The 13,218-nt window shown below is 36.7% G+C and overlaps 1 protein-coding gene across 1 annotated transcript; it reads right to left on the bottom strand.

Annotated features, from left to right (window-relative positions):
* Window positions 1–522: 522 nt before the first annotated feature.
* On the bottom strand, window positions 523–8,798 carry LOC132153075 (serine/arginine repetitive matrix protein 2-like). The gene is made up of 8 exons (XM_059562252.1): window positions 8,642–8,798; window positions 6,892–6,991; window positions 6,252–6,444; window positions 6,081–6,151; window positions 3,464–5,932; window positions 2,921–3,357; window positions 1,439–1,522; window positions 523–1,204 (listed from the first exon to the last, which is right to left on the bottom strand). Exons 2-8 carry the CDS (start codon window positions 6,917–6,919, stop codon window positions 1,202–1,204), a joined length of 3,285 nt encoding a protein of 1,094 aa, XP_059418235.1. The 5' UTR covers window positions 6,920–6,991; window positions 8,642–8,798; the 3' UTR covers window positions 523–1,201.
* Between the last annotated feature and the right edge of the window lie 4,420 nt (window positions 8,799–13,218).

Genomic DNA, 13,218 nt, shown 5'->3' with positions numbered 1-13,218 from the left:
ATCATCATGTTTTTTTTAGATGAATTGGTAAAGTGGTCTCCACCATAGAACACACTGTGGAGAGGTAAAAAAAAAAAAAATATTTCAGACAAAACACACACCTACACAACATACAGTACATGTGTCTAAACAATCTTATGCATTTTAATCACCCCTTATCTAGAATAGTGATGGGGGACGTTTTCACTCCTGAAAATACAGCATCCCACCCTGCAGCTATGCTGGGTCAAATATTTCAGTCACAAAGATAAAACAGCATTGTATACCACACAACAGCAACGTGGTCTGTCATATACAAGGATGCACTATATGAGAAGACTAAAAATGAGACTAGAAACCTTTAATCTCATCAATGAGTCATTCTCTGTGAATTTTTTTTTTTTTTTTTAGATAAAGCCAGACCGCAATGCCAGTTACCATCAAGCAGGACAGCAAGGTTTAACCAATGTTACTAAAAGTATGTGGTCAGAACCCTTACAATGCACACATCATCTGTTAAGTATAGCAGTCAAGTACATCCACAACTCTGAACCTCAACATTTAATTTGCTTTAAAAATTCACAAAAGTCTTAATGAACAAAAACAATTCTCTTCAATGTATTTAAACAAGTGACTAACACTTAATTTTAAAATGACAGGGGGAAAAAAAACCCTTCTAAAATGATCATGTCTCTGTATGTTATCAGAAAGCTCTGAAAGTGTGTACCAACAGACCTTACCTGTGATCTAAACTACACCACAAAATCAGTTTTTTATTTTAAGTACACCTATAAATCTGAATTAAATCTACACGAGGTCCTTCTTCATGGCATCAAGAGGCACCATATGTAGTGAAGGTAAAAACAAGCCTGAAAGCAAAACATTTCACTGTCAGTCTGGGCAGGTAGTATGTCTGTTCAACACTTCACCCCCTTTGTTCTACTTTTAGACATACTGAATGGTCCAATGTGGTAGTTTGTAGTCTAAGGTAAAAAAAAAAAAGGTTCCTGTAGCTTGCAGCTGTTCCAACAACTGACAATTTAAAGATGACTGAAAACAATGTAGCTTCAAGTGTCCAGATGCTCTAATGTCCTTCTCCTGTGAGCAAACAAAAGCTTAATTTACATGACGAATGCAATCCTCTGGCAGAATCCATCCTAAATACAAGCCGCAGGTGTCCATCATCAGGACTATATACGAGATGCAGCAGAAGGACAGTGGGTTACTGCAAAAGAGTTAAAAAATAAAAAACATTAACAAGAAGTAAATACAGGCAACCGATAGAAAATATTTAAATTAGTTCAATGATAGAGCATGATTAAATCTAGGAGACCAAAAACTGCAATTAAAAGTTTTGGCCAAAAGCAGTATTTCACCAATCATTTTCTCTCAAAACGTGTACATACTTGGTTTAAAATGAAGATGTTTTGTGGCTCTAAATTTAAGCATGAATGCTCACCCGTCTCTCATCATCATCATCATCTGAAACATGTGGCCGTGCAATGCTCATCTCCTCCTTACTCTCAGCAATCTGTTTACATTTCTAAAATAAAAAAAAATTGGAAAAATAAATGAGTACTAACAATATAAGTATTGGTTTTAAATGGATATATCAGGTCTTGGTAAGATTTTTTTTTTTTTTTATGTTTTAAGAAGAAGCCTATTATGCTCCCCAAGGCTGCATTTATTTGATCTAAGTAACAGTGAAAAGGTAATATTGTGAAAAAAATAAATAAATTGTTTTCTTTTTGAATATATTTTTAAAATATAATTCCTGAGGTGGTCAAGCTGAATTTTCAGCAGCCATTACTCCAGTCTTCTGTCTCTGATAATCCTTCAGAAGTCATTCTAATATGCTGATTTGGTGCTCAAACACATTTTGTTTTTATATTTATATATTTTCCAACACTGTAAAAGCCTTTACTTGTCACTTTTGATCAAATTAAAGTATCTGTGTTAAAGTATTGATTTCTTAAAAAAAAAAAAATCATATATATATATATATTAGTGCTGAGCATCATAAAAAAACATCATGAGTACAAGCATCATGAGTACATAAAAAAAAACAAAAAAAAACAAACAAACATCACAATCACATTATTGTCATTGATTAATCGCAGTTAATCACATTGTTATGCACAAAACTAATATTGAATTCAAAAGTAGTGTATTGTGCACTTAATTTAAAAGTAGGCCTACTGCTATAAGCCTGGTTCGTTTGACTAGTGTGATCATTCCGATTAGCAGTCCCTGGCTATAGATCAGTGAGTGTGAGCGCTAACCGCGCCGGAGTGCAGATCATCTGATACGGGGTGCATGATTGTGTGAATATTTCTGAGCGGCAAAAGTGATAGACCTGTAAAACAATATATTGTGAGAGGGATGCTATCGGAGGCTTCCTATTTCTAACTTATAAATTCATGATTACATGATCATTGCATAAAAATAACATTGGAGAGTGGTTTGTGAATTTTGATGCTTAGCCTAAATAATCTGATCCGGAGCATCCCCTCCTGTGACCCATGATTTGTCTGTATGTGTTTTCAGAGACAGTGAGCAACGGACTTTCATAATAATATTAAACTGCGATAATGCGCAATAAAAAAAAATTGTCTGCGTTAATTAATGCGTTAACATAATAACATTAACTTGCCCAGCCCTAATATATATATATATATACACACACACATATACACACACACACAGTACTGTGCAAAAGTCTTAGGCCACTAGTATTTTCACCAACAAAAAATGGTTTTAAGGAAATGTCAGTTTACATTTCCAGACATTATTTTTTGCCATTAAATGTAATAATCCATTGAGATTTTTGCTAAGACCCAGTATATATACACATATATAAATAAATACATAAATTAAAAAAAATATATATATAAAATCTATGATTATTCATTTAGCAACTGGGACAGAATTTAAATCTCACCTCCGTAAACTCTTTGATGCTAATGCTGTTAGCTTGTTGAGTCACTTTCCTCTTCACCTCCTCAATACTAGCCAGATTAGGTGTGGGTGCTGAAGGGGGCTTGTTGGTAATGGTAGGAAGTGGGGCCATCGGGGGCATAGATGCCAGAGCACCCATGTTGGAGAGAGCAGCAGTCATTGTCGCTGCAGTCATACTTGCCATGGCAGCGTTCATTGTCATGTTAGGCATTGCAGTCATACCTGGTATACCCATGGGCAGATTCATAGGTAAATTGGGCACAGGAAGTGGCAGAGGCAAAGACAAGGGGGTTGGAGCTGGGGTTGGCAGAGGTAACTGCAGAATTGCCTTAGGCTTGAGACTTTCAGGTATGGGCATTCCGGCTTTAGCGCACATTGCAGCAGCATTAGCCTTCGCAATCTCCAAAAGTTGATCTTTATCTGAGGAGAGAGGCAATTAAAGTTATGTAGACAGACATTATTTTGAAATCAACTTAATGTTATTCATGCTAACAAGAAGGGGAAGCCGAGCAAAGAGCATATTTACCTAGGTCAGTGAGACGTGGTGGCGTCTTGCTAGAACTGCGACGAGATCTTGAGGTGGACCTCCTCTTACGGAGAATCAAAATTGGTGAATGGCTTGGTTCACGTTTCCATCGATCTCGTCGATCAAAAGATCGTCCACGAAATGCTGGTCTTCTCCGACGTGAAACAGAGCGTGACCTTCTGGATCGTGACTGACGAGCCCTTGACCGTGAACGAGATCTTCTCTTTCTAGCAGGGGAACGCGATTTGGACCTTCTTTTCCGAGCTGGCGATCTAGACTTTGACCGTTTCCGCTTGGGGGACTTTGATTTTGAGCGCTTTGCTCTTGTGTGAGATTTTGATCGTGATTTTGCCCTTCGATTGGTTGATCTTGATCTTCTTTTCCGAACAGGAGACCGAGATTTTGTCCTCTTTTTACGACTATGTGAGGGAGACCTGGACTTGCGTTTTCGTACAGGAGATCTAGACCTCCTCTTGCTACTGACAGATTTAGACTTGGATCGCCTTTTCTGTGTGGGTGAAGCTGATCTGGAGCGCTTTCTTCGAACAGGTGATGTTCTGTTTGAGGACTTTGATTCTTTAACTTTACTCGGTGAAGGTGATCGTGAGCTCCCTGAGCGATCATCATGATCTGACCCTACAGTAATATGTTGAGGAACTGGCTCTGAGGACAAAGATCTGGATCGGTTTGATCTTCCTTCACATTCAGAGGGATTTTCGGGCTCTTGCTCAATATTTTTACTTTGCGTTTCACATTCTGATGATTTTACATCTTCATTTGATGGATTTTGCACAGATGTACATTCAGTAGACACTGGTTTCCATCCACTTAACCCTGCTGACCCTCTTATTTCTAGATTTTCCTCCACAGGATCTAAAACTGGCTGTTTAGTCTCTGAGGTATCTTTCAAACTATTATCCTTTAAGGACTTTTCCTCCTTAGTCGGAGATTTAGAGTGTGCCCTCTTGGTAGGAGATATACTTCTATCTGATGACTGTCGCTCCCTAGAAATGGATCTTGATCTTGATGTGCATCTCGGAGAAACTGATCTTGACGGTGTACCTTTTTGCTTTTTAGTTCTTCTTAATATTGGGGATTCAGACTTTGAATTATGTGAAGATGTCCGTGACTTTGATCTTTTATGTCGTTGAGGAGATGCTGACTCTGACTTTGTGCTATGAGGGCTCCTAGATTTTGACCTCCTTTGACAGGCTGCAGGAGAACGTGACGCAGAGGGCCTGGGGCGTTGAGGTGACCGAGACTTACTTTGACGTCTTGGGCTTCTTGAACCTGATCTTCTGCGAGCAGATCTTGATCTAGATCTTCTGTTTCTTCTCAAGCGTGATCTAGAACGCTTAAGGATCACAATGGATCTTGAGCGCGTTCGCCTTCCTCTTCTGACAGATCTAGACCTGGACCGCCTCAATCGAGGAGGAGTTTTCTTTCGAGAGCGGGACCTTGAGTGTCTTCCTCTCCGTGCAGATCTGGACTGTGATCGTGAGCGCCGATTCTTCCGCTGTGAAATAGATTGTTTTGATCTTGAGCGTGAACGTCTTGATCTTCCAGTTGACCTAGATCTTGAACGATGACCACGTCGTGGAGACCTGGTCCTGGATCTTTTGGTCCTTGTGTGGGACCTCGAGTCAGAACAATATGCTCTTTTTCCAGAGAGTGACCTTGACCTCCGTCCAGTTTTCTTTGTTACTTTGGACGGTGACCGTCTGGGAGACCTAGATCTTCTTCGTTTTGTTCTATCCTTCCCACGAGAGCTAGACACAGACCTGTCCCTTGAAGATGATCTGTCATTATGACGTCCTGATTTACCAGATGACTTCTTTGGAGTTCTAGAGCAACTGTGTTTGGATTTTTTCCCTTTAGTGTCTGAAAACGATCGTGACCTTGACCTTGACCTGGAGAGGGACTGTTTTTTCTTTTCTTTCTGATTCCCATTTGATTCCTTTGAAATGTCCTTCTGGACAGCTTGCTCTTTGTGCACATTCTCTTGCTTAGGGATAATATCAGGAAGTTCTTGAGCTTTCCCAAAATTTTCATGTTCCCCAACAGTTTCCACCTTCATGTCCCTCTCTGCGATTATTGCATGTGCAATCTCAGGAGACATCGGTTTTATTTCTTCTAATTTTAAACTTGCTTCTTCAGTGTGATCAGAAGTAATTTCTGTCTTTTTATCTTCCAACTGAGCTGTGCTATCTTTAAATTTGTCTTTTGAAAATTTAGCTGCAGTGATAGGTGACTTTCTGTCCATCTTTAAAGATGCTACCTGCAATTTTTGTGATTTTTTGGAGTCTGGTTCTGATTCTGACCCTGACACTGAGGTACTCGCCGACCTTGAGCGAGAAGAGGACTTTTTCTCCTGCTTTTCCTCCTCTTTCCGTCTTTTTTTTTTCTTCTTTTTCCCAACACGATGTTTCTGCTTTTTAACCTTGGCATCAGCTTCCACATCACTGAGGTCTGTAAAGACACATATAATTGTGCTTTTATTTTGCAAATTCAAAATTTCAGATTAAAACTCATAGTAAATTGGGTTTTAAATTGTGCATACATGTATAATAATAATAATTTTCTGGATAATCTGTTAATTGAGAAAACACGAACATACCTTCGGTACAGTTTTTTGTGGCATTCGCATGATCATCAGCCTCAGGGTTAGATGAGCCATCTTTTTTCACACTGTAAAAAAAGAAAATATTTGCTTTAATTAAAAAGAAACTGAAAGCATCAAAAAAAATAAAAAAAAATAACCCGGCATTGTCAAGCAACTAAAACTCACCTTGTTCTGGTTTGGGAATCGCCATCTGAGTCAACTCCAGATTCAGAGCTACTCTCCTTTTCACCCTTACGCTTCTTACGTTTCTTTTTACTTTTGTGTTTCTTATGTTTCTTGTTTTTCTTTTTTGGTGTCTCACTTCCATCCTTTACAGTAATGACTTCATACGGAACAGCAGTATCAGATGGCTCATCATCTGTAGAGATAACATAAAATGTTTACAAACGAATTTATGTTGACACGATAGCCACAGCATGAAACAAGTGTTTTCTAACCATTATAATAAACGTTATACAAAAAAGCTACGTAATTATAATGCAGACTTAGCTACACCTTAAAAATGGCCAACAATAACTAAATCATAACAGTTGGTGTTAACAGTGTGAACCCCAAATACCACACTTAGATCTAATAACATATACTGGGAAAATCAGTCTTGTTACCTGTGAGAAAAACAAGGAAGAAATTATATACTTAAGCGATCAGATAAATTAATAATATGGCACTTCTGAAAATGTATGAATATATGATATCATTGAAAACACTTGTTCCAACAATCATTGTGCCATTACCAACTTTCAACATGATTAAAGCAAAATGCTACAACTGTGACAGTATAAAGGACTAAGACTTTGTAACTTACCAGGACCAGTGTTTACTGCACACTCCATTTCAAAAACTGAATCGCAATCTTAATTTTTGTGATGATTTCTGTGTCTTTGCTCTGACCCAGTTTTCTCACTCTACATTTAAAACAAATACAGAAATGCATATAAATTCAACAAACCAACCAACAAACACCACACAAATAAAAAAGGATGGTGGTGATCCTAAACATTTTATGCAATCATTTTGTTTTCTGTGACACATTGATGTTGTGAATTTTATTTATGCCACCAAAGCAGTAAGATTCTGCAAGAACAATTGTGATTGTCTTGGAAGCATCAGTTTAGATAGGTTGAAAACTAATCAAATCACCAATTGTCATTGGTGTTTTTATGAAGTTATACCTCTATGCAATTACATAGCCCTTACAGTATTTTTTTATTTGTAAACATTTATTAAGACAATTAAATATAGTTTGCCTTATATAAATGTTGCTAAAAAATGCTTTGCAATGCAGCTAGTGAAAATATTGTAAGCACAAATCTGAATGACTAGGGCAAAATAACCTAAATATTGAGCCATGAACAAACAAAAATACTTATAATGCGTATAAAGACATGAACGTATGTTTTATGGGCTAGTTACATAATATCTGACACACTTGGATAAGCACAGAGATTATTTGCAATCAATCAACAGAGCTGTTGCATAATAACATCAGCCTGGCAAATCACTTTTGATTCTCACACGATTATAAAATATTAATTATTCAAACAGTGAATAAGTCCCGATTTTTAAATAATTTATGATGTTGCAGGAGGACACTGAATCAGTGTGACTAGGACAGTAGCTACAGTAGTTGTTACTCTCATAGAGACTAACTTAGATGGCTTTTAATATGTTCTCAAATTATTTGCAGTTCAATTGGCAGAGCTTGTCTAAGATGACTGGAAGTTCTTTACTTTAAGAAGTGGTTATGTTAGCTGATTAAATGCATCCCTCAACTCAAGGTCTTATCACTTGCCGTCATTCAGACAAATTACCCCTAAGCATCATACAAATTTGTTACTAAGTACCATCGGTTTTTTTTTTTACCCATTTTCAGTCGAAACAACATAGATACTACATTTGTGTAACTTTAAAAAAACATGGGGAATAAAAAAACGTTATATATATATATATATATATATATATATATATATTTTATAACGTAAATGATTGCTAAATGCAGTTAAGCAACCCGGCTAACACGGTAAAGAGGGCGCACGAGACACCTCGTGTGATTGTTTTGGTTTTATGCACCTCATGGAGAGACAACATTGTTTTGTGTAAGTGTTATTTTAATAAACAACATAAACAGACCTACTGTTGATATAAACACATAGAGTACATCGTTCGTTTTTATTTGCACGTTGTTTCATAAAAAAGACGGTATGGAGATGCGCTCCCGCGCGTTAACTCACCACGCGCCTGCTACAAAGGCTAACTTTACAAGCGTGCTTTGCAACTACAATGCCAGCTCATTTACATGTGCAATATAATTAATCTATATTTCCTGTGATATTAATAAATTATGTAGGCGTAGGAAGCAATAATACATTATAAACACGGCTGAATAAGCGTCTCACAGAACACGCGGACAAAGACTCTTTAGCTTGTATTAGCTTAGCATCCAGCTCGTAACAGGCTTAACATCAAAAATACAGCCATAAGCACGGTCATTTCGGTCATATTCTTAAATTTTGCCCTCATTATTCTTGAGAAATATTTCACCCACATTTACTCACCTGTGTTGTGGATTTCTTGAGTTGTAACCGTTACGAAACCTCGGGAAAGTTGCTCGCTGTTGGTCGCCATGACATTCAGAGCACACTTAGTCCGCCTGTATCCCAGAAACACACGAAACAGGACAGGACTTCTTCGCTCGCCTGTCGGTGTAGCTAAAAGAACAGAGCGGCATCTAGTGTCATCTTACTGGATTCGCATTTACCTTTTCACTACGTATTTGACTAGTTACAGTACCGTTGGAAGAAAAGTAATAAGTAATAAGTTATATATTACTACCTTTTCGAATGATAGATAGATAGATAGATAGATAGATAGATAGATAGATAGATAGATAGATAGATAGATAGATAGATTATAACTGGATCTCAAGATGCTGCAATAGCTAATTAACTTAAGTAACATTTTATCATAAATAATAATTGTTATTGTTAATAATTTTATTTTGGCTAGTCTCTCTAATTTGTTTCTGCATCTAGTTTGTGCAATATGCACAAGTGAATTAACTCTTCATTTGATAGTGAAGTGACATTCAGCCAAGTATGGTGACCCATACTCGGAATTTGTGCTCTGCATTTAACCCATCCAAAATGCACACACACAGAGCAGTGAACACACACACACACACTGTGAGCACACACCCGGAGCAGTGGGCAGCCATTTATGCTGCGGCGCCTGGGGAGCAGTTGGGGGTTCGATGCCTTGCTCAAGGGCACCTCAGTCGTGGTATTGAAGGTGGAGAGAGAACTGTACATGCACTCCCACCACCCACAATTCCTGCCGGCCCGGGACTCGAACCCACAACCTTTCGATTTGGAGTCCGACTCTCTAACCATTAGGCCACGACTTCCCCCTGATTTATAAAAAGTAAATTAAATAATATTTAGGCTTTTGAAAAATAAAAAAACAGCAACAGAGGCAAGAACATCAAACATTTCTTAGATAGTTGATGTTTTTGCCTCTGGTGCTCTTTGATAAAATAATTCATGATTTATATGTGAATGTGTGTGTGTTTTTGTTAAGGAAACAGGTTGTAAAATGATGTTGCAGTTTCCTGCAGAGGGCAGCATAAGACCACACTGAGTGAACTATAATAGCTAAACATTGTTAAGGTGTAGTAGACGCTCTTTTATTACTCAGGGCCCCACTGGTGTCGGCAGCTCTTCTATTTATTGCTGAAATTACATGTGATGCATATCTGTATGTAGCCTCTAAATAGATCTTGACTATTTCTGTTTAGCAAAAGATTGCTGTCTTGTCAGACTTGGGAAGGAGAGAGAAGCCAGGCATTTGCTAACTCAGCACATCTCTCATACAACATGTATTGTATGAGATCCCTTACTCAACAACAGCACAGCAATCTTGCTTCATATAAAGTGCACAAGCATTAATATGTTCTCGCAGTAAAAGTAAAAAAAAAAATTACTGGTTGTGCAAAATTCAGTCCTGAAGAATCTATCTGTCCATCCGTCTGCCCATCCATCCATCAGTCCATTCTTATATTCAAACTGAAATTGGGTCATTCCGTGTCAGCTCAAACAGCTAAAATTTTTAATTATTAACTTTTTAATTTTAATAATATTTATGGCACTCAGATAGGTGTGTTCTATGCAATTGAGCTGATAGAAAGAAAAAAAAGAGATGCAGCTACATTTAAAAATTTGTTCTTCTGATATATCTCTTTAAAAGAAAAACTACCTATATTTGGTTTTACCACTGAAAATGTGAACAATTTACCAATTTACTCATGGAGCCAAATTCAAATCTCCATATCTCTGGGACTGAATCATTGAGGGCCTTTAAAGTGAAGATACTAAAAGGGACGTTTGTTAAGAACAAGAATCCAAAAGGATGTTAAGATATCATAAATACTTCTTGAGTACAGGCATGCAAACCCGAGTCAAAGACACAAGATATGTTTTTTTGCTAATCTCTGTGTAAAAATAAAATGATGCTGCCAGCTTACTAAAGTAATTTTTACATCCCTATGAATTGGCTCCAAATCTCAGGTGAAAATCGTTATTTTGACCCCACTCTCCAATATAATGGATTACTCAGTAAATATACATCTGTGACATTTAACATTCTTATTATTTATATTTGTCTTTCTATAGGAAAATTCTTAACAAAATAAAAAATGAGCCTTCAAGTTTCTGAAATTTGCTTGATTTGACACGGAATGACCCAATTCTGTATTATATATTTTAGTAATGTAATTGGAATTGAAATGTATTCTCAAATACTGTATACTTTGTGTTATATTTGGACAACTTTATTGAGAATTCTCAAAAACAAAACAAAAAATTAATTTAATGATGCGTCTGTAATAACCTTGTGGGTTATTGCTGATATGCAAACGAATTATATAAAAAGCAAAGCACACTTAGAGCAAGCAAGGACATGCAGTATCATTTAAAATCAACAGAGGGAGCACTTGCATTGTGCTGAAACATTGCTTCTTCCTCTGAATGAAAACAAACAAGACCTCTAGCAATTATGCCATTTGCTGAGAAGAGACAAGTACTTCAGGTGTCTGTGAAGACAAATCGCAGATGTTAGTGTCACCGTCACTATGATTTTGTCTATGCGAACAAGCTCTTAATCTTTGTACACCATCAACCCTGCAATTTCAGGATGCATACCATCATGCAGCCAATGTATCAGACGTCTTTGAAAAATTAAGAGGAGAACAGATTATTTAAAGTCTTACGTAGGCCTCTGAAATTAGTTTTGAACAAATGGCTTATTCCTGGAAGCATTAACTGATGCAATTTCAGAAGAGGCCATCTTTTTCCACTAAGTTGCTTTTACAGCATGTAAAGCACCCAAGAGCTAAATCAGATTCCATTTAGACTTTTTTTCTGTTGTTTTCTGCTCAAATAGCACATTAATGACTTGCTTTTAGGGCTTCAACACAACATGGAGTCATTTAGACATAAGGCAAACACTGTTTGTTTCTCTAAATCATATATGCTCCACACAGGGGCCTAATCTAAGTAAACTGCAGGGGACTGTCAGTCCATCCAGTTTGACATTAATTCTCAAACTGTAACCTTTTGGAATGAATAACCTGTCAGAAATTTGAGTACTGCCTATAAACCGATCAGTATCATAATGACAGTTGCATTTAAAGAAAATTTTGCCTTTTGATCGGCCCTTTAGTTTACCATGATGCTCTGTAAGACTTCAACCATTGGTCTAAATGCCTTTATACCTGAGAAGTAATTTACGTCAGTAAGACTCTTTAAATAGAGATATCTGTCACACAGTTTCACTATTAATTTGCAGAATATTCATATTTGTAGTGCCACTAATTTGCGTGTTCAAGGGTGCTTTTAAACCACCTCATATTAACTTGACAACACTAATAATGTACAGTGGGACTCTGTGCTCATCTGCAAAACAGGAGAAATAATGGCTCTGGGTGCTCTGTTCTGAAAACACTATACCTTGTTGCCTGCGGGAACTGATACACGGGGTAGGCAATTAGTGTTTGAATTACACGCTCACATCATACCGCATGATTCTACGCTCAAAGAGTCATACTTGCTTTCATGATCAGTCAACACTGCTTGGTAACATCTTGCTTCTATTTTCAGATGCCTCTCACTAGGACTGTGAAGAAGGGAAAGTTTTTCATTTGTCAAAGAAAGTTAAATTAATGTTTTGGTATCTCTTTGCTGTTAAATTTTCACTGCGTACACTGCGAGTTACAGTACAAACAGCACAAACTAACTAGCTTTGATATCTAGCAGGATGTCAATATAGGTAAGTGACGTAGTCCAGAGGTTTTCAATTTTTAAATACCGAGGAACTCCAAGGGACCACAGCTATGGATTTTCAAATTCTGATCCAAAAGTAGTAATGAAGACATATTATTTAGAATATTTCTATAAATGATAGAAATTATAAATAATTATGTAACATCTAAATCTATTTTTTATATATATTTCTCTACCAAATATTAGAATATGATTTCATACCCCAAATTCCCAGTATTATTTTTCATTAAAAATGGGTGTAAAGAAGATAATAATATATAATATATATAATAATTGTCTACAAAAATAATCTCAATCATTTATACATAACCCTTTAGATCAAACAGTTTTTCAGCTCCTAAATTCAGTCAATTGTGTTCAAACTTTTGAATTGTAGTGTAAATGTTTATTAGGATTAGATGAAGACATGTTAACTGTTATTGTTGCATCTGCAGTGGTGATTAAAAGCAAACTATAAATTCTGGTTTATGATGTTTTAAATAACCTTTATGAGATGTTGGCATCCACAAATGGAGGCAAATGATGATGACAGTATTTGAATCATTTTGACTCCTGATTTAATGCTTATTTCTGCTGTACAACTCTATTTATTTTATTGATGTCATTATTTTATTAGACAGCAATACAGAGAGCCAGTTAGCATTGGCAGTAATTCATTTCAGTTTGTTCGGACAGATCTTTACATGGAATATGGGTTCAGTTTTATTATTTTGTGACACATTTAGATTTATTTGATCCGCTACAAACCTTTCTGGCTCGAATAGAACAGATCATTTCTGTAATACTAGAGTAGTCTG

Source organism: Carassius carassius, chromosome 11, assembly GCF_963082965.1.
Source record: "Carassius carassius chromosome 11, fCarCar2.1, whole genome shotgun sequence".
Lineage (NCBI taxonomy): Eukaryota > Metazoa > Chordata > Actinopteri > Cypriniformes > Cyprinidae > Carassius > Carassius carassius.
The sequence above is the reverse complement of the archived record's forward strand: the minus strand, read 5'-3'. Positions and strand labels throughout refer to the sequence as shown.

Bases quoted from the DNA above. Each gene is read 5' to 3' on its own strand.
- LOC132153075 (XM_059562252.1), bottom strand. From the start codon at position 6,919: ATGGAGTGTGCAGTAAACACTGGTCCTG. The intron at 6,445-6,891 runs GTAAGTTACAAA...TTATCTCTACAG, and splicing joins TGCAGTAAACACTGGTCCTG to ATGATGAGCCATCTGATACT. The intron at 3,358-3,463 runs GTAAATATGCTC...CTCTCTCCTCAG, and splicing joins ACCACGTCTCACTGACCTAG to ATAAAGATCAACTTTTGGAG.